Source organism: Ischnura elegans, chromosome 9 (assembly GCF_921293095.1).
Source record: "Ischnura elegans chromosome 9, ioIscEleg1.1, whole genome shotgun sequence".
NCBI classification, from domain to species: domain Eukaryota; kingdom Metazoa; phylum Arthropoda; class Insecta; order Odonata; family Coenagrionidae; genus Ischnura; species Ischnura elegans.
Window position 1 is genome coordinate 107,400,387 of NC_060254.1, and position 21,400 is coordinate 107,421,786.

The window sequence follows — 21,400 nt, forward strand, 5'->3', positions numbered from 1 at the left end:
TGCCTAAAAAACTGTTATAAAAGCGATTAATAACGATGCTTACGTCCCTTTATTTTCGGCTCAAAATGACGTCAACGAAAGTATTACCGCCAAAAAAAACAGACATTATGTACTACATATACGATTTGATAAATCAGATAAACAATGAACTATGATCCCAATTGGGAAGTTCTGGTGCAAATAGATCAAATATGAATAAATGTACTAAATCTGAACTACTTGCAAAAGGGCAGATCCAAAATCTGACCAGGAATCAAATGATGTTGGAACTAATTAGATGAGAAAATGAGGTGATTTAAATTCTGATCTGAGACTGATCAGGGGTCCAAATGGATCCGACTCAAAACATTATCCCGATCGGGCAGACGAACAGTTAAGAATTTATATCAGCAGGTTACCTGACCTAAATTTTAGACCAGTCCTAATCTAAAAATATCTTTTCAGGTCTTCCTTTGAAGATTAGAAAAAATATGACATCAGTATTTAATTGTTTACACGCTCAAACGAGCCAAAAAAATTTGTACAAAAAGTAAAATTTCCTGGGCAATGTCGGATAAATCAATCTTTAAACAAATTCAAATCCAAAATTTGAATTGGAGCATCAACTATTGGCGAAGTTCGTTATGGAGCATTCAGCAGCCTCCTAATTATCCGAAGTCTGAGCCCGTCACGTGAAAGGTCAGGAAAATGCAATGGATTGGTTGACGTTCGCGAGGATATTTTCCCTGTGAGTGCATGGATGGATTCCATGCGTCGTCCGTCGCTAAGCACTCGAGTTTATCCGTGCGTTTGTGAAGGTTGGGTGGGGATTTGCACACACTTCACTTCTCTTTCTCCTCGTCATCCCACTTCGCATTGTGAGCCCGTTGTCGACACGTGGATGGATTTAGCTGACTGAGCCGGCGTATTTTCTCCGAAAAATTCGTTCCTTTTTTATTTGTCTCTTCTCAATCCAGGGGTATCTATGTTGGAGATGAATAGCGGCCGCCAGGGCGGCATTTACTTGGTTAAAGGGCACAAGATATCATCCGGATGCACACAGCTGCCTGTGGATCTAGCGCGTGCAATGCATAGATTGTTTCATTGGATAAAGTATTTGAAAGAAGTTTTTATATAACGCACGTCTTGGATATAACACATTAGATAAGGAAATTAATGTGGTAAAGGCAGTAGCAGTTAAGATAGGGAAAATGTCAAATATTGAGTGCGGAAATAATTTTTGGACGAATGGAGGAAAATAATACAGCATTTATGAATTTATCAAAAGAGAGCGAGCTTTCTCGTAAATTTCCAGAGGAAATTAATAGAGTTCAGAAGAGCAGAATTTTTGAGGCGTTGAATGGATGAGAGAACTTTTAAAGGCATTTTTTAAATCATCAGTTGAATCAAAGTACTTGATAGGTGATGGAATAAAAATATCTTCACTGGAAGAATTAATTTATGTCATTATATTTACTTATTTGATACCAAATACGTTTTAAACCCAAAAAATCCGTCATTTTTTCCTAGCAATTCCTTTGTTTTTGCCTCTCCAATATGCTGAGGTGATAGGAAGCAAGCGATGCGTTTCCATCCTTACAGAATTCACGTGATAACGCATTGGCCTGAGGATTTGGCCCGAGCTATACACACAAACATTTTTAACCGAATTCGAGTAATTAAAAGACGTTTTGCTGGTCTTGAATATAGCATTGGAAGGGAAAATTATTTAATCTGCCCACGAAATACCAAAAATCAATTCAGCAACGTAAATTAGATAATTTAGATAGGTCGACTTATCTCAAATTTCATGACATATTTCACTGGCATTGAATGGTTGGGCAAACTTTCCATGGATGTTCATAGATACTCGGTACCAAATAAGTACTTGTGATGATAGCATACAAAATGCATCCAGGAAAGAGAAGAATATAATTGGCTATTAAGTTACTTTAATTATTTGGTACCCAAAAGGTTTTTATTCCATTATATCCACATATTTTCATTTGGAAATCTGTTTTTGCGCCTGTTAAGTTCTTGGAGTTGAACACGAGCCTCAATCGATACATTCAAATGATAAGGGGTAGAAAACTAGATGAGTACACGATAGCTTTCGGAGATAGTACGTACAACAAAGATTCTTTCCAAGGCTAATTGAAATTAAAAGGTGTTGTCGAGGAGTTTAAACCATCGAAGTTACATTTGAAAAAAATGCTAGACAATAATTTAATCAGCGTACGATGTACCAACTATGAATGCATCTGATGGGTAATTATTTTTTATGATTCGGTTAAATGCATAAAATATATATGAAGTCATCAAAGGAGTAAAGTGCTTTACATTTGAAGTAAATTATTCAGCATTCAAAGGTTTGAGGTAGTGACTAGGATATCAATGATAGGTTCGGAAGCACATTTTCAATGAAATTATGTAAATGACTATTCGCTTTCAAATGTTTAACTCGATTTAACGAAAGGCCATTTCCACCCACTACATCGCCGTATTTCTTTTCCTACAAACTTTTACTTCGTCTCTTCAGTACACGAAAGCCGTGGCGGCTGGTGGTAATTTATCCAGGGTGTACATTAGAACACATCCAGGGTGATTAATTTATATTATGTAAATTGTAATCCATGAGCATCATATTTCGTCTTAATAGAATACATATCATGCAAGACATACCACTGGTAGATACGTTCTACCTTTAAAAGTGCATGAAAATAAATGATATAAGCATGCTAAGAAAACAATTATTCTAACCACACCTTTACAAGTGACGGTAGGTGAAATTCATTCTCCTTTCATTCTTCCGAGCGAACTTCTCTATCACCTCGTCATTGAAACCTTCGATAAAATCCTGGAACTTTTTTTTTCATTTGACAACATCGCCAAAGCAGTGAGCCTGTTCTCGTCCATCTGGCAACGTAAGAATGTTTTAACACGTTTAAGGGTTAAAAAAATGAGTTGAAAATTTGTTTTCTAAAAACTGTTTATAATAGATCTGGCTTTCATAAATCAAAATTACAAGTTATTGGAACGAAAACTACAATAATACCGAGCGCTCAAAGCTGGGAAAATTGATTTTACGCGCAAAAAACGGGTATTTTTTTAGGAAAAATGAATTACAGGAAATACTATGCCGCGAAAAATTTGTTTAAGTAATTGCTTAAATGTAGAAATAAATTCTCTTTCATATGCTATTTGTTGCATCGAAATTGATTTCCTCGTTTGAACGATAGAGCTCCTCAAACTCGGGTGTCTTGCTGTTTTTTTACAGACTGTAGGATCCTGGGCGCAGGTGGTGTAAGTGGCAGCTACGCTACCTGCGAGTCACTCAACAAACATGCGCGTGCGCACTCGCGTCGCTTTGAGTCTGTTCCTAACACCCATGTGAATAGCAGATTCCCCCCGCTTACTTCGTCCCACCGGAGCACCCGCAAGCGATCGCATAGACCGAATTTGCGCACAGCGCGATACCACGGGATCGCACACTTGCAGAGCGGTGAATTCGCCAGCTGTAGCGTTCGGAGCTTCGCATCACATCCATGAGTAGAGATGATTTTTATCCTTCTCGTTACAAATGAATAGTTATCTTTTAAAATTAATTCATCTTTGGGTGTGCACTTGCTAACATGCGTATATGCACGCGCCGTCACTGCACGAAAGTCAACACGTGCCGCCACCGATTCCGTTACAGAGTGAGATAGATGAGGGAGTGACAAGAAGGTGCCCTGAGGATCAAGCATGAGTAATCAAAAGGAACATTGTATTTTTAAAATTAAAACATGGATCCACTTGGAAAATGGTCATGATTATATCGGCTTAAGAGGGGAGGGCTTTATTTGTAATATTGTATTAATACGCTTGCTCCTTAAGAAGTTTTGAATGGCTGATGAAATGAAATTTCATATCATTATCCATTAAGTACTTTATAAATAACTAATGTTATAAATTTATAATGCTACTAGCAGTGGCGCCGACTCCATCGGGCCTGAGGGGGCCCGAGCCCCCTCAATAATTCGTTATGGATGTGAGGAAAAAATGTGTCATGCGAATGCTTCGTCGATCTTCCCCGGAGTGTCCAGATATCGAGATTCGAGTTTTCAGGATTCTAATGCTGATCATATGACTTCTAAAATGCTTTAAAAATTTAAAACTCACTATTTATAAAATTTCCCGGGGCAAGACACCAGTATGGGCCCCCCAACATTTTTTATAAGTCGGCAGCCCTGGCTACGAGAAATAGTGTCAGCAGTACATGAAATAGTTCACAAAGCAAAACTGTTTTGGCGATAAATGGAATGCTAAAGATCCATGGCATCATATGAATGCGTAGTTCCAAGTATTAAAGATGGTCCAACAGATAAATAAAATTCTTCCACGACATCAATAAATTATTTCTAAGTGATATTTTTTTCACATAAATTGGTGTCTTTCCCGCTTCAATAGCTAGAGGCAGTGTTATAGCTGGGCCGGTACGGCGTACCCCCTAAAATCCAAATTCGTAATAAGCGTACCGGTTAAAATACCTGTTCAAATCTGTAAAAAGGTAGTTTAACCGGTACGGACTCTTGCCAATTGTTGGTGAGTACCGCCTAAATTTTTTTCCCAACTACAGCACTGGCTAGAGGTTAAACCACCTGTCTGCGATTCCTTTAGGTATTAAGTGAGTGGAAGACAGATACGATTACACACGTGCCTGTGGGTCTAGCACGCACACACAATAGCATAAGTGATGACCTAGCTGAACTATCTTTTCATATGCCAACTGATAACATTTTGCCATTCCGCGTTCATGTATTTTCGCATGCGTCATAGAAATTCACCGATTTACACGACGCAATGTTGACTGCGCCTTCATACACACGTCAAATTGTGCAATTACGTGTCCCGTGTAAGACGGCCTTCAGACGCCCCGTTAGAGATTCATGTTGCCTTTGGCCTCCAGAAATGGGGAGCATTGATGCAGAATGGCTGAAAAAGGTCAGGCTGAGTTGGCGAGAAAGGGGGAGTGTTAAACCACGTTTCTATTGTTCTCGTATAATTTGATATTTTCTTTCGTAGCTAATGATTGATGGTCTTCTTAACATGAACCCTGCGCTAGCCATGATCTGGAGTGTCAGACTATCTTATAGCACTGAGCTTCTCCCGAAGGCAGTTCCCTCTCTTGGGAGAGTCGCACTCATACTAATGCATTAATTAAATCAAAATACGGTTTTTATCATGCAAATGGATCAAAGATCACCTCAACTAGCTAGATAAAGGATTGACTTTAATATATAAGGATTGCACTGTCCGCGTTTTATATAAGTATTCAAATTATACCTTTCTACCGAAATTCTACCAAAATCTACCTCCCATCGACGCATTTTTAACAATATGCGCAAAAAGTATTTTTTTTCTGATCGTGGATTCGGAAAACTACATCATTAATGTTTATTATTGACCGCATCCTCTCCGGGTTTCGTCCGCGTTAATTCATTTTTGAGAAACGACAGCTTTACCTGTCATCCGGCTGACGTCGCGTCGTCAGGATCTGAAACTGTTGTCACCCCAAAACGAATCAAACCGAAGAAAATGAGATTATTCGGAAGCAGCCTCCGTATCAATGCTGATTATTATTTCTCTGAACGTGAATGCGTTAAACTGTTTCATCAAGGTGATGTTATCACAAATAAAAGCTTCAGTTGAGAAATTCCGCATCAGTGTCTGTGCCATAAATACTCTACATAGTAATATAAACTCTATGGTCCGTGCGATGAGCTATCGATTCCAATCTTCTCGAGACATTCCCGAGGAAATGTTGGCGTTGAGACACTGAGCAGCTGCTTAGGGTTGTTATGAAGGCAAAACCAACACGGCCTTAGCGTACGGATCTGTGTCAGGGCCGTGGTAATTTGGGAGAGGTTGAAGCGGGCTGCTGACGATGACGATGATTTCCACGTCGAGTGCATCCAGCGGGTAAACAAACAAGCGCCTTTGACTCCAAGGTGCATCCACTCACCGCGGCAAAGAGTCCCCTGATCCCCAGAAACTAATGGCTGCATTTGAGCATAATATCGGAACGTAACCTCGGATACGTACTACGTACAGGCCGGCACATCCGAATTTCGAGCGTCACCTGTTTGACATTGTCGGCCTCCTGTGTGTGAGACCTTCTAGCAGTGGTGCAGCGAGGGGGGGGTTTGGGGGATAAAACCTCCCCAGAGCTCAGAGAAATTTTTAAGTTTAATCCATTTTAATTATTTGGATCAGTATTACTTACAGAATAATGTTGGGATTAATTAAAAATATCCTAAAGAAAGCCATAAAACTCGCCATTTGAACCATTAATCTTAATTAATTCTGGAGGAGGGCCCTCCCGCAACTCCTGCTTACCCTGGTGGGTATGCAATACCCCCACACCCATAAGTTTTAGTTGCGCCTAAAACCCCTCGTAGCCTTAAATCTTAGCTGCGCCCCTGCCTTTTAGAGATATGTACCATGAAAATTTTATTATTCGACGATATTTAAGTAGCTGATATTTGATTAGTAAACCCCCTAAAAACCTTAAGCAGAAGACGAGACAACTTAGTTGGCCACATTTTGAGGCACGATGGCCTGATGAAGACAATCGTTGAAGGACAAGTGGAAGGGAAAAAGGGCAAGGGACGGCCCCGAATGAGTTGTATACGACAGGTTATAAAGGATGCAAAAGAGAAGAAATACGTAGCTATGAAAAGTTTAGCGGATAGGAGAGAGAAATGGAGAGCTGCGTCAAACCAATCCCAGGATTGTTGACTAGTGATGATGATGAGTATGCTTAGAAGTATAATACTTATCATAGTTATCAATAATCGCTACTGAGGGCTCATGGAGATATTTTATCCATTTTGTTCGATTCCTTTGCACGTCGCTCAATGGCATACGTCGATTGGAATGCTTTTTTTATACTTTTCCCCCAGAATATGATAATGCATTTATGCTTTCAGTCCATCAAATAAGCCATGCGAATGTATACCAATTATTGCTCATGTTTCTCGAACTCTGCCATAAGAATGCTGTAGGAAGTGACCAAGCTTTTAATTGTTTCCTAGTAATAATTGCGTGAAATTCTTTCTGAAATAGCACCAATTCTTTCCGAATCGCAGAAAATATTTTTCATGATTGTCACATAAAATGAGGTGCCAGATTATTACTTCGGAAATGTAGTTATTGGGTCCTTTAATCTTTGGTGAAAAGTAGTATTATGTCGAGGAAAACTAAATCAAAACTATACAAGTCTATAATACAGCGGGTGGTACTATACGCATCTAAAACTTGACATTAACTAAGAATCAAGAGAAGAAAATAATAGTATTTAAAATAAAAATATTAAGAACCATCTACGGTCGCATTAATAAAGAAAGGTGGGTGGAGAATCAGGATGAATTAAGAGCTGAGAGGACTATTTGAAGATCCAGAAATAATAGCTCAAATAAAAAGTTGGAGGCTAAGATGGGCTGGTCATGTAAAAAGGAGTGAAGGGGACTCAGTTCTACGGAGAAATAATACAGAGAATACAGAGAATACAGCATGGATGGAGGAAGGAGAAAGATGTTGCGACATGTTGTTGGTGAGGCTAAAAACCTACTGAGGTTTGAGTGCCCGCATAAGTAAGGTAAGGGACATTAAATGAGGCGTGCAGCAAGGTATAAAAGTCAAACTTTATTGAAATCTGACATAAGAAATCCATGGGAAGGGCATTTCTCACCCTTCACGTAGGCCGTCTTGGCAGTATTCCGGAAGTATAGTCTCAGACAGGGGCGGATCCAGGATTTCTTTCTGGGGGCACAAGCAAGGCCGCATCCAGAATTTTGTTCTGGGGGGGGGGGCACAAGGACACCTCGTAATACAAAACAAACGCAATGATAATGGGACCGTGTTAAAAATTGCATATTTTTTAAAGATCTGGGGGGCACGTGCCCCCTAGATCCGCCTATGGTCTCAGAGACTGCATGGCATCGGTGAGAAAGTGGAGAGTATGGAGGGAACGTATCTACCGGATGGGATTGAGGACGCAGGAGGAAGTGAACGTCGGAGAAAAGCTAGCTGCGGATTTTCGGAATTCATGGCGGATGATGATATTTTGCGGATTTCGATTGTAACAGCACAATGAAATACTTCATAATATTTCCACTTATGATAATACGAGTGCTTTGTATTTCGTTTTATTTTAACTCGAAACTTTCCGTTCGTAGATAATACTTTCGAGATATGATACATGTGGGTAGGCGATGAAATAATACGAAAGAAAGCATTTCAAAACAATGCATGAATGCACTAATTTTCCAAGTGACGATATGACTCAGAGGTGGGAAAATGAGAGTGGATGCATGGAAGTGAAGAAGATTGAAAACTTCTCACGAGTGGACAGCGGCTAGGAGCCAACATTCATTGTAACTGGGAAGATGAGAAATCTAGCGACGCCGTGAGGGGAATGATCCGCGATTAGGACATCGGATTTACTGCATACTGAGAGTTTTTTAACATTTGGAATTAAACACTATTTTTCAACAGATTCAACTAATTCATTGATTGCAGCAGGACTTACAAGGACCGAGGACCGTCTTTCCAAATATTTAAATGCTACATATATCATAAAAAGAGAAAAAAGAGGTCATGAATAGTCCTTGCAAAAAATAAAAATTGTTTTCTATTGAAAGGAAGTCATAAGATCGCTTTTTACGTCATCGCGCAGGTTATCAGGGAAAAAGCTTGAAATTAGAGCAGGGGCTATTTTGCCGTTTCGCATCCTCGCATTGTCACAGGTGTTCTTGCAATTCACCGCTTTACACGACGCAATTAATTTATTGCGCCTTCGTACGCACGTCAGATTGCGCAATGAGGTGCCCCGTTTAAAACGGCCTATAAAAGAAATTCGTGAATGTATCGGAAATGACGCCCACCTTACTGAAAATCTCCTCATTCGTAATCAGCGCATTACTGGTCGCTGAATTGAAGGTGTCGATTACAAGTTGCGATTACCGCGATAGTCATTAATATCCGAAAAATTGAGTCATTGGCGCGAGCAAAAAAAAAAGAAGAATTTAGCCGTAAAACCCTGTTTAGAACAACTGAACTTGGCATAGCGTGGCTTACTATCAACCCACTAAATCTAACATCGTAGTACACAGCAAATTATATTCAGTAGCGGATACAGAGAAAACTCTAGGGGGGGGGGTGCAAAAGAAATCTTGAGTTACCTTTACTTTTATCGTAATAAAAAATAATCAAGTCACATGCAGAGCTTCAGAAATTTTTAATAAAAGTAATTATACACATATTCAAGACAAATGGAACGAAACCATAGGGCGGGCTCGCGAGGATACACTCCTGGGGCAGGGTCTATAAGCGCGGGCTTTTTACCTCTGCACCCAGAAGGGGGAGGACAGGAAGGAGAAAGGAAGGAGGCGCCGCCGCGATGGGAGCGCGACGACGCCTCATGGGACGGGATAGGTAAGGAAGGGATGGGACGAGGAATGCCGCACCGTCACAAAGGCAGGCGGGTCCACAAACGAAACCTGGAAAACCATTGCTGTGCCAGCGATTTTAGAGGATTATCCAATGAGGAAGAATAATCCAACGATCAAGTCGTTAGATCACATATTCAAGACAATGCCATCTTATGATATAAAAATGTTACAATGGCGGTTCTGCAATGTTTGGCAATACGGGTGGCCCCGCAAACGGGGGGCGCGCCCCCTGGGCCCCCAATCTGTAAACGCCGCTGATTATATTTCAAATTCTGCATCAAAACGATCGGAGAGAACTTTTGATATTTCGTGTGACTGCTTATCCATTAATATAGGTAAATGACCATGTCTCATTTGCCTGTTCGCTATGCGCTTCCATTCGGCCGCACGGATTGTGACTAGAGTCAGGACATAGATGCGTCTCATGATCTAGAAGCGCTAGTGCTACTTTCATCCTGTAGTGGCACTTTCGGTTGCATCCGACGATTCCTTTGCGTTGTTTTCTCATTACCGTTTGTTACCTCACGCCATACAACGTCTGGGGATAAACATCCTGCCTGGTAGGCACACCTCTCGACACACTCAAAGAGAAGTCATAAAAATCCTATAATTATGATCATGAAATCCAAGTTTCTCTCTTCTCTTGGTGCTATCATTCCGAACAACGCCGGGTGACTCGCTACTACTCACATAAATGAATTATTTACTCACCACAGGCTACTTTCATGAAATATTTGATCTTTTCTGAATCAATGGCTATTCTGGGTCCAGTTACGCCGCTTTTAGCAGTTGAGAACCACTAATAAGACGCTCTTGTCAAATATTTGCCTCCATAATTACGCGAAATTATGTCACATTATGTTATGTGATTACGAACGTGGCATTTTCAAAATTCTACTCGAGTTTAATCATAGAGTAAGTATATTCTTACTCTATGGTATAATATAGTAAACTAGTAAATAAAAAGGCACAAGGAAAATGTTTCCATAAATACTTCCTCTGACATAAGTTTTTTCTGAAGATAGTAGAAAACGTATTGAAACCGGTCGTACATCATTAGATACAGGATCTGTGGAAAACTGCCAATACTTTTAGTGTACGAAGGACGTTTTTTTTCAACCTCCGTTGGGCCATGGACAGAAGGCGAAATGTTTGATTAAAAATTGTTTCATAGATAAATATTGGGTACACCTGTGGTGTCCTTTTGACACAATCGCCTCGGTGATTGAGGATTTATTCGTGCCCTTTCATGCTTTATTATGCCTCCTTCATATGATGTTGCCGCCAATGACTTCCAATGAATTTTGCCTTTGTTCTGAAGATCATCGCCCGTTTGAAACCGCTTACTTCCTAGCCACATCTTCATTTCAACGTAAAGATGAAAGGGTCAATGTCGCTCTCGTGGGGACTAGCGACGGTCAGTCCCTCTAATGAGGGTAAACCCTCGACTCCGAGCCTAATACGACCCTTTTATTAGAGGGACTGACCGTCGGTAGTCCCCACGAGAGCGACATTAACCGATGAAAGTCCACCGGCAGGTTGGCATTTGCACGCCGGGTGATCGAAAATGTCCCATTGAAATTCCTCAAGGAGCAGTTGGGCTGCATCAGCACTAAGATGACGGGAGTTTTCATGGACGAGAACACTTCCAGAAGTTAGCATGTCTATAATTTTGTTTTGAATGGGAATGGACATAATGTTTCACACTGTTTTACACTCTAGCCAAAGAGCATTAAAAATCTCTCATCGGTATAAAAATCAAGACATGTCAATGCTGAAGACGTTCCGCGAGTTTTCTGGCTGTGCACACTTGGCGGGAAAATCAAATGAGGCAGTTTTTTTTGATGAGATTGCTACTAACCTTCAACTAACAACTCATGGTAAGAAATAACTTGAGCTTGTGGTGTGGAGGACGCGCAGTCGCCCTATCTGCGCAGTACACGCCTGTCGCTTTTGTGGTGTGTTTGGTGAGCTATCGGGAGTTGAAAAAAAACGTCCCTCGTATTTTCTCAAGCCAAATCTGGTGTAACTCTTTATATGTTTGAGTTACACCAGATTTGACCTGAACAAACTCTCTATGCATCAATATCTAACTGGCAATATTTCAAGGTCGGTGGTGAGGGAAGAGCGAATGGAGACCATGTGCGCACAAAAAAACTGATATTTTCTCAAGAGCATGAGTAAACTTTCGTCAAAACGCACTTTACATGTGGCACCGACGAGCACTTTAGCTGCTCTAATAAAAAAAACACTAATTTAACTCTAGCTCTAGCGGCAGCAACTTGTACTACAGTGGAACTCGTCGGAGGGGGGAAGACGGGTGGGTGGGGAGGAGTTCTTCAGGGGGGGGGGGGTGAAACTCCCAAGGCAGGCGGAGTGGTGGTGCAGCGAATTCTGGCGATGCATATCCGCTCGGGTAAATATTGATGCGAGCACAGCCGCCACTCTCGGGAGAAAATTGACGCTGGCTACGCGCATCCATTTAAGTTACCTCGAAAACAGGGAGAGGTCATTATCATTCAAGGGACGCAAATATCCTCTCTGATGGGCATTCGAGTGGCTGAGTGAAGCATCTCTCGCCAGCCCTACTGCCGCCGCCGTGACAATATTACATTAACGATCCAATCGATTTTTACTGCCGGAAAATTATTATAAACACTTTCAAAATCTTTTTGGGCTTAAATAATTGACTCAAGGTCTTACTTTGCGGAGAAACTTGATGAAAAATAAAACATTTTGAATATTCCAAAGAAATTTTTGTGGAAGATGCAAACTCAATTCCCACCATGAGAAGCGAACGAATCAAAAGATTTTTGTCAATCATTGCAGCTACTAAGAGGAAATTTTTTTGAACAATTTATAAAAGAATTTATTTGTAAACACATGAGCTGAGCCCAGATATCGCTACAATCAAGACCGCTACTGTAGCTAGTATAATGCAACGATAATAGGGTAGTTTCCTTCATCAAAGAAAACGAAAGGCATTGATTGCGATTCGTTACCCACCATTAGTGTATTCATAATATACAAATTATTTGGTTTTTTGAAATCCCAGTTATGACGAATGGCAATGGTCAATTTTAACCGCATTTGAAAAAGGCCAGATTGGCGCCCATGCGATGCCACTCTATCCACTGTTTCTATACGAGTAGATAGGAGTTTTATATCGTCTGAGATTACCAATGCATGCATGAGGCACAGAGATCAGGGAAACATATCTTAATAATCACCTATTAAAACTGTCTAAGGTCGGAAAGTTTCCTTCGTTTGATAAGATATTAATAATCCTTATTAAAGCCAAGTGCAACCTGCTAGCAGGGTACTCTGCTACCTGCTAGCAGCATGCGTCGTATCAGCGCTCAAAGCCTCGCCCCAAGGTCACCTCACATCGGTGAAGCGGGAACCAGAATGACGTCACAAGGGTTTTCCCAGCATTCGTACTTAGCCGTCGCGTTTTCGCGCTCTTGAAAATTTTCACTTTTCATTTAATCGCGAAAAATAGATATCGCCATTGAAAAATCTAAAAGCGTGAAATACGTAATTCAGAAGTAATAATCTTTCGATGTGGGTAATAAAAAAATAATATGAAACCACCCTATAAAAATGACAGCTCTGATATCGTTTTAGCATTAAAACGTCAGACCGGAAGATGACGTATTTTTTTATATTTGCATATGGGTCTACCAGCGAAAATATCCTGAACAAAATTCGAATTCCCTCATTAGTGCTTCCAGGAGCGTGAGTAACATGAGGAAAATACGCTTTTTCGGCCCTTTTGAAAAGTTCGCTAGCTTAACTGGATCTACATACCCCCAAGAATTCCCCATACACACGAACCGCAGAAGAAACGCCCGACATTCCACCGCACACGCAAATGGGCCTTTAATGAGCCCCAAAATTCCTCCGTGGTCTGTGAAGAGGCTGCAAAGATATTTCCGTGACGGCTTTGAAGTCTCGACTCGAGAGCTGACGCATAAAACATGCACACCTCCTCTTGCGCGTGCCTTCCTCGTTTGAAGTTCCTCAAAACATATTTTAGCTACCGATAGTGAAGCACGTCCTAAATCTAGAATCTCTCAAACAACTCAAACGTCCGGGCATTATTTTGCTTGGAAAATCTATCCGAAATTACGCTAGCGTAATCCAGAAAGAAAGAGGCAAACATGAATACTCCCACTAGAATTTAAAAACGGAATTTTGGCAATTATTTATCAATAGCAACTGATATAATCAGATCAAATAACATGATAACAATAGAAGGTAAGAATAAACTTACCCTGTATTGATATTCATTGCAGAACACATGATTAATTCTTTGCCAAATAATTTTTATTGAGAGATATTAAACTAGGATATGTATCCCAGGAGAGATTAATTAAGTGTAAATAAAAACATATAATTTACAGATGCCCTTGCCTAAATTCTTCAATATTATTCTACTTGCTAACAGGAGGGCAGACAAGAGAATTAGAATGACATATTCTCAAGCATCTAATTCAAAATGGAGTTTAGCTATCAATCTTTTGGTATCGCACTTTCACGCGGAGCTATAGACACTTAAATGGACACTTTCTACATTAAATTAAGATTATTGCGCGGTTTGCAACCCATGAATGTCTCGCTCCTTGATTTGCCGCAAATGGTTGAAATACCAGCGCCGAAGCATCCAAGAAGCATCCCATCTTTCAAGGGACGGTGGCGTAGACAGTAGGGTGGAGCGGACAAATTGATTTTTTTCAACCGTTTTCAACCTGCCACCGTTTAGCCACAAAATGCCTAATTTGAGTCCGCGTCCGCAAAGAAATATTCCAACGCCCACGCAGCGTCGCGGATAGAGGAGCGGCAAGCGGCTCCCAACCATCTCCCCTCGCCTCCCCTACCAACTGTGGTAGAGATATGTTCCAGAACGTTTGTTGAATGCCGACGAGACGCCAAAAAAGGGCCAAGTCGTTTCACTACGCATTCTTTTTGCCTTCTTCCATCTGACGATTGATTTAATCAAAGATGAGCGTCCTCCTGGCAGAACATGCGGGATGAATTTTGGTGTATTCGAGGCGTGGGAGGGGGAGAGGTGAGCGGGGACGGGAGCGGCGTCCATCCAAAATCCATTTAGTGGCAGACATTATGGAAGAGAAGCGCGTCACCAAAGTTCGCAAACCTTTCCAGCCACTCGAAAGGTCTCTTCATAGATTGTGGGCTCCTTGCCTGCGTTCTCGGATCTAAAAATATCTCCAACAATACAAAAATATTTCATCACTTCTCCAAAAGTTGGAAACGTCGATTTGTTTAACGCCGATGAGATGCTAAAAATGGCGTTTGAGCGAGGGTTAAGGGCTCACTTATAGTCTGTATACCAAAGGTTGGCACATGGGCCCTCCAGCTACGTGTGTCGGTCCGCGAGCCTCGAGCGCCAGGGGGAAAAAGGACCTTAGAAACTATGGGACCGATTCAGGTTGCCGGAGTGCCCGTGCACCACCCTGCGGTATACAGACCAGGGGCGCAGCTAAGAATTAAGGCTAGGGGGGGGTTTAGGCGCAACTAATACTTATGGGTGTGGAGTATTGCATACCCACCAGGGTATGGATAAGTAAAATGGATTAAACTTAAAAATTTCTCTGAGCTCTGGGGGGGTTTTATCCCTCAAAACCCCCCTCACTGCACCACTGATACAGACTATAGAGGTCTCAAAAATTTCAGGCATCATTTTCGATCAGTCCCACAACTTTTTTTCATTGCGACAGATGGATTTGAAAAAATCAATTTTTCCGATCCGCCCTAGTGGGCAGCCATTGACATCACTCGCCATTCCTGTCCCGTCACCGAAGACATGTCATTCATAGGGCTAATAGTGTTAAGAGGACGCATCACTCCTCTCCTACCATTTTAATAGAGCACACATACTGAATATGAGTATGACTCGTTGTTAGGAAGTAAGTATGCCTCGTAAACTCACATCAACATTAGCCTGACTCCCTGCATTAACACATTCAATGCGGATGATATTTTCACCGAAACCTCCAGTGACGGATGGGTGATTTTCCTTCATAACGGTGGTCTTGGAAGTAATACAACAGAATTTGCAATTTTTTTTGTTTTTATTTCAAGCAATTTGTAAAAAACGTTAATGACATACATGTATGCCACCCGTCACCAGTAATTGACAATTCACGCAACCCGCATTACACACATTCAATTTTCCTTGTATGAAGGAGTGAACTTTTCATATTTCCATTTATAATACTTCTTCTACCATTGATTCTATAGGTTAATGGCGGAAATATCTTGGAATTAGTCTTTACGTGTATTTTTTTTTGTTTCAACGGCCGTAGATTTAATTTTTTCAAGTCACAGAAGTAGAACACACAATGAACGTCAAGAAAAATATAAATTTATGGGATAAACATTTTTTAAATCTATGTTACCTCAGAGTTATTGCAAAATTGAAACATTTCAATAAAAATTCTCACAAATTTTTATGATATATTTGAAAGCAAGGCCTTAGACAGAGCCCTGGTTGACCTTCACATTCTGGGCAAATTGCAGTCACTGTCCTATGGATGCCTTCACGGTTAGCGGAGAAATGAAGAGCCTGCATCATTCCTAAAAACCTTTCACGGCACATTTTCTCCCGAATATCGGTACTCACACTAATTCTGACCTCCAATCGTTCGAAATCGTGTTAATCCTAATTGCGCCCATGTGGAGAAGAAGGCCCAGCCAAGTTTCCAGTTCTCCCTGTCCAACAGCTTCCAATCCATTATGCCCTTAGTGAAGGCCCTTGGTGAAGGATTTCGGAGGAAAATGCTTTCTGCATTTTTCTTTGTCTATGAGAGGATTATTTCAAAGAAAATATCATTGGCAAGTTGAAATAATCTCTGGGAGTGCCGCTGGTAGGGAGGGACTCCAACCTTGAGCCTTAAAAATTATCCAGCAAAATAGTACAATTTGTGTAATGGAGTGTTGCATATGTGATTAATACCTTAGTTTTAATGAAAATTAAGACTGTATCTGTACCTAACACTAGAATGTATTAATGACCTACAAAATGAAAACACCATAGTGATCAGAGGACAAGTAATGGATGCGGAGCAATGACTGAGAAAATATGCCGTAAAATTAGGAAAAAAACCCAAATTATGTAAAAAAACGTAATTTTAAATAATTATTTTAAAATTATTAATAAAGTATAAAATACGACCTTTTGGACCGCATGGAAACATTTTGGAATAAAATTGTAAGTTTTGAGACGGGAATACACGTTATTAACAAAAACTAAGTCTGATAATAATTTTTGTGGTTGCACATAAGATATGCATAAATTAAAAAATAAGATAAAAATACTATTTCAAGGGAATAAATAATGGTTTAATGCCGTAATGCTTAAAATACCTCCGAGTCTATTCTTTTCCGCAATTTCGTTTACACAGCTAAGGAAACAAATAAACGAGTAAAAAAATACAGACCAATACTGTAGATAATGTAATTCAGTGTTGCATACGCCATCAATATGTTATTTTTTTATGAAAAGGAAGAAAATCTGCAACTAACCCAACACGTATGAATGACTAAGATAATGAAATAAAATCGAAATGAATAGAGAATTGGTAATTGACCTAGGGAAACGAATGGGAAAATATGCCGTAAAAGTAGGAAAAGGGCCCAAAAAAATCACCCAGGAAAAAGGTAATATGCATTAATAAAAAATGTTCCTAGCAAAAGAAATTCAAATATAACATCATTAACTGAAGCACCGCACTAAGATCATTTTTTTATAATGTAGTAAGTACGAAACGGGGATAAATATCTTTAATAAAAAAGTTAGTCTAATCATAATTTTTGTGATAGCACATAAAATATGAATAAATTAAAAATGAAGGTAAAAAAACAAATTTAAAAAAATAACCCATATGTAAGACATGATTATGATATTTACGATAAGAATGATGAAAAAGAGACGAAGGAAATGAAAAGAAAAATCTCAACCTGCCAAATTGTTCCAAAAACAGCAGTAAAGTAAACAAAAAAACACTAAAAATGAAGGAACACGTAGAACTAGAAACGGACACTTCCTCAATGGTGTAAGGTCAATCCCGAACTGCGGGACGGTGAAAAAGTAACGCTAGGCGCGCTCGGAGAACCCTAGTGACCAGCGGAAAAACGTACTCCCGAAGACATACATTTATGTCATCCGCCTGAGTGGAAAAGCTCTCATGACATATATATATGTCATCCGTACTGAATGTGTTAAATGTCCTTGTACTGTGATATAACTTCAATATCTCTCAGTTATAGTCTTCGTATTCCACCCATCAAGGTAGGTTTGCATGGAGCATTTTGCCGTTCAACCCACAACCTTCTTCCCTCCCAACTTGGACTTCTCCTCAGAAACAGGGCCCACTCCCTTTCAATCTATCTAAAAATCATATTCTCTTCCTTTCCCTCCCTCGTTTACCTAACATTTTACCCTCTAACACCATTTTCAACATCCCCTCCCCGTTAAGTACTCGCTACATCCATACCCTCTGTCTCCTCAGCATATCATCTAAAATCTGCCTCTCCTCACCCACCAAGTCCAGCACTTCATCGTTCCTCCTTATCTCTCTCCAGTTCACCTTCTTTGTTCTTCACCACATCCACATCTTTAAAGTCTTTTCTTGTCATTTTGCCTAAATGTCCATGTTTCTTCATATAATCTGCAATATTTATCCCTTTTTATTTAAAATAGAAAAAAAATGCTCGTAATATTGATTGCACAGATATTTTAATTTATTATAAGATATTATTTCTGATGCAGGTGTTGATAGGTGTCTACTGTATACACACTGAAAATTTTGAGATGCCAGTTTTGATCTTAAAATAAGTACCACGTGGGAATGGTGAGACTTAGTATGATTGGAAGTGTTGGAATAAGACGTTTTCTTGAAATTTTTATATGAATTGGTCCCCGCCATAGATCTAGATTGATGCAGACTGTGCTTTCCTGTGCCTGAGCTCAGGTGGTCGGTAGATCCAGCATGAACGAGGTGTGGCTCTCAATAGGTACTTCAAATACTGAATAGGTAAGTTTGCTGAACTCACTTAAGAGGATGCATCACCTCCTCAAAACCAGTCATGTTTAGCTATTTTTAATAACGCTTTACTTTCTTAAAGCTTAAAATATAAACTTGAAAAATTATGAGCTTGAGGAGTTGGCCATTGTCAAGGAAATACATGCACAAAGTTATGCCTATTTTAGTATTTATTAAACCCATTTATTGTTCTATGAAAAAATGAATTCCTACACTTTTCCGTTCTGTAAAGATATTTCCTAATGTATCATTCCTGTTTGCTTAAGTGTATGAACGGGCATGAGTGTTTAAGCATGTGATAGAAGCTCACGCACAATTTGCACTCATCAACATAAGAGCAAACCAATAAAAATGCTCATTTATTGACTTTGAATTGATCAATTCAACTCTCATGCTGAATATTCCTCTCTTTTTTCAGACCTTGCACTTGTGCCACCACTCAGGCGCAAGTTTCAACGTATCACTTATAGTCGGCCTTAACTTCCACCCTCTTCCGTATTGAATGAAGTGAATAAAACGTTCTCTTTCTGTGAATCAGTGGGAATGCAATCTTAAATCACTGCCACAGGACTCAAACTCGACAAGTCTTTTCTGGCCACGCACTGCTACTTGTGCACACATTCTAACTGTGACTCTAATGAGAAAATTTTGCCTCACAGTAATTTCTCGGACATAATATTTTAATGGAAAGTATTGGCAAAGTTCCAGTCTACATGAAAACTTCAATATGATAAGGTATATTTCAAGCAAATAATTCATTGCGAACAAATACATAATGCAGCCAGTCGAGGGGAAGTGTTGCGTACTGTTAAAATATTTGGAAGCATTAAAATATGTAGTCAAATATTGATAAGCATCTTCATGGAATGCATATTATTTTTAAGCAAGAAAGCATCTCCTAAAGTGCACACCTTTCTAGTATGGCTAGGATTTCATACAACCAAATTTATTAACCCATAGTAATTGTTACTTTTATTTTTTTGAACAAAAAATTGGGAATGTGAACAGTTGCTAAGATTCTATAATGCAGGGGCAACTAAATGCACTCTTTATCAATGTATTTCACCTCACACTTGCTTCCTCTATGGCCCTCTCTCCTCCACTAAACATCCTCATCCTATAACTCCTCTATCTCCTGCATTCTCCTCCTGTGATTTGCGCTCCTTATTTATTAAACATCGTACTGCAGTGAAAATTTTGGTAAATTTCTGTATTATACCAGAGTATGTTGCACAACAACAAAACTAGAAGGAGGTAAATATATGCAAATTAAAGATTATTTATTTCAATCTCAAGAAACTTCACCAAGTAACTCTGCCATCAATTAATTTGTGGCAGAGCTACTCGATTTGCAGCCATTGAAAACCTATTTCCACCATACAGATCAATGACAATAAGAACCCCAGAGTACCGCATGCCACCCAAATATGCCTGGCTGCCTGTGAAAATGAATACTAGACCTGATGCAAAGGTCTACGAGGCACTGACATCAAACAGACATGGGTATGCAACCAAGAAAGTTGTTCACAATAGCAGGGAAACCTGAGAAGAAAGCACCTAAGCTACATTGGGACTCACCTTCCACTTCCACTCCATCAGATCGGAGGCAGACGATGGTTGCTGGTGCGTTGGGCCCCTCGGATGAGGGAAGAATGGCCCACCTGTAGGTGAGGCAGGGAGCTGATGACGTAGAGGAGCACGGGCGAGTCTCCCAGAGGGCCGTGGGGCAGGATGGCGGCGGGCCCCCATTCATCCCGGGCTTCACCGGCCTCAGCACTGTCCTCGACCTTGTTTGGTAGCCACCTGTAAAAGAACGTGAGTGGTATGTATCAGTGGTGCAGCGAGGAGGGGGGGGGTTTGGGGGATAAACCCCCCCCCCCCCAGAGCTCAGAGAATTTTTTTAGTTTAATCCATTTTACTCTACTGGATCAGTATTAATTATAGTATTGTGTTAGGATTAATCAAATATCCCTCAGAAAGCCGTAAAACTCATCATTTTGAACCATTAGTCTTAAAATTTTTCTGGAGGAGAGCCCCCGCAACGCCTGCTTACCCTGGCGGGTATGCACTTTACCCTCACACTCCTGAGTATTACTTGCGTCTAAAACCCACCCTAGCCTTAATTCTTAGCTGCGCCCCTGGTATGTATACCAATGTTTAAACATTTAAAATTACCACCACATGGCCCTCACTCACAGTGGTCACAGGAATGAGGCATTTTGGTGACAAATTTTTGAAGCAAGCAATCCAGAGGGGATGTGAAGCCCCCCTGAAATTAACCCCTCTGTGGTGACACCAATATTGACCCCCTGAAGCTTGTAGTCTCTTATATGAAAATGCCTGATTATAACCCAGTGAGAAATGGGTGGTGGAATCCACGTGGAACCCACGTGGAATCCACGTTGAGTGGTGGATATTTGGTGGTGGTGGATATTGAGTGGTTGGACCCACGTGGAATCCACGTTGATTTCAAGTGGATTTGTGGTGATTATCATAAAATGTTAAACAGAATTTCTAATTTGTGGAACTTAACTCTCTGGTGACATTGCATCATTTATCATCCTGAAACCACGCTAGTTATGTGAAAATGTATCGCACATTCTATTTTTATATAATTCGTGGAAAGGCAGCCATGAGAGCACATGAAAAATCGTAGACACATATATAGAAGGTTTAGATATAGAGTGGTTGAGGTTTTAATGGTTTTAGGACAGCACCAACTGCTGTTTTAATTTTTCCACCAAATTTCCACGTGGGTTCCACGTTGATTCCACGACCAAAAACACGTGGTATCCACGTTACATCTCCACGTGGGTTCCTTGTGGATTCCACCACCCATTTCTCGCTGGGAAGACAGAT

The 21,400-nt window shown here is 40.3% G+C and overlaps 1 protein-coding gene across 1 annotated transcript in view; it reads right to left on the minus strand.

Moving 5' to 3' along the window:
• LOC124165207 (thrombospondin type-1 domain-containing protein 7A-like) overlaps positions 1-21,400 on the minus strand; it is a 1,035,737-nt gene that overhangs the window by 64,758 nt on the left and 949,579 nt on the right. The window contains exon 31 of the mRNA XM_046542486.1: positions 20,120-20,344. Coding sequence (XP_046398442.1) covers positions 20,120-20,344 — 225 coding nt within the window. The remainder of the gene's footprint in view (positions 1-20,119; positions 20,345-21,400) is intronic.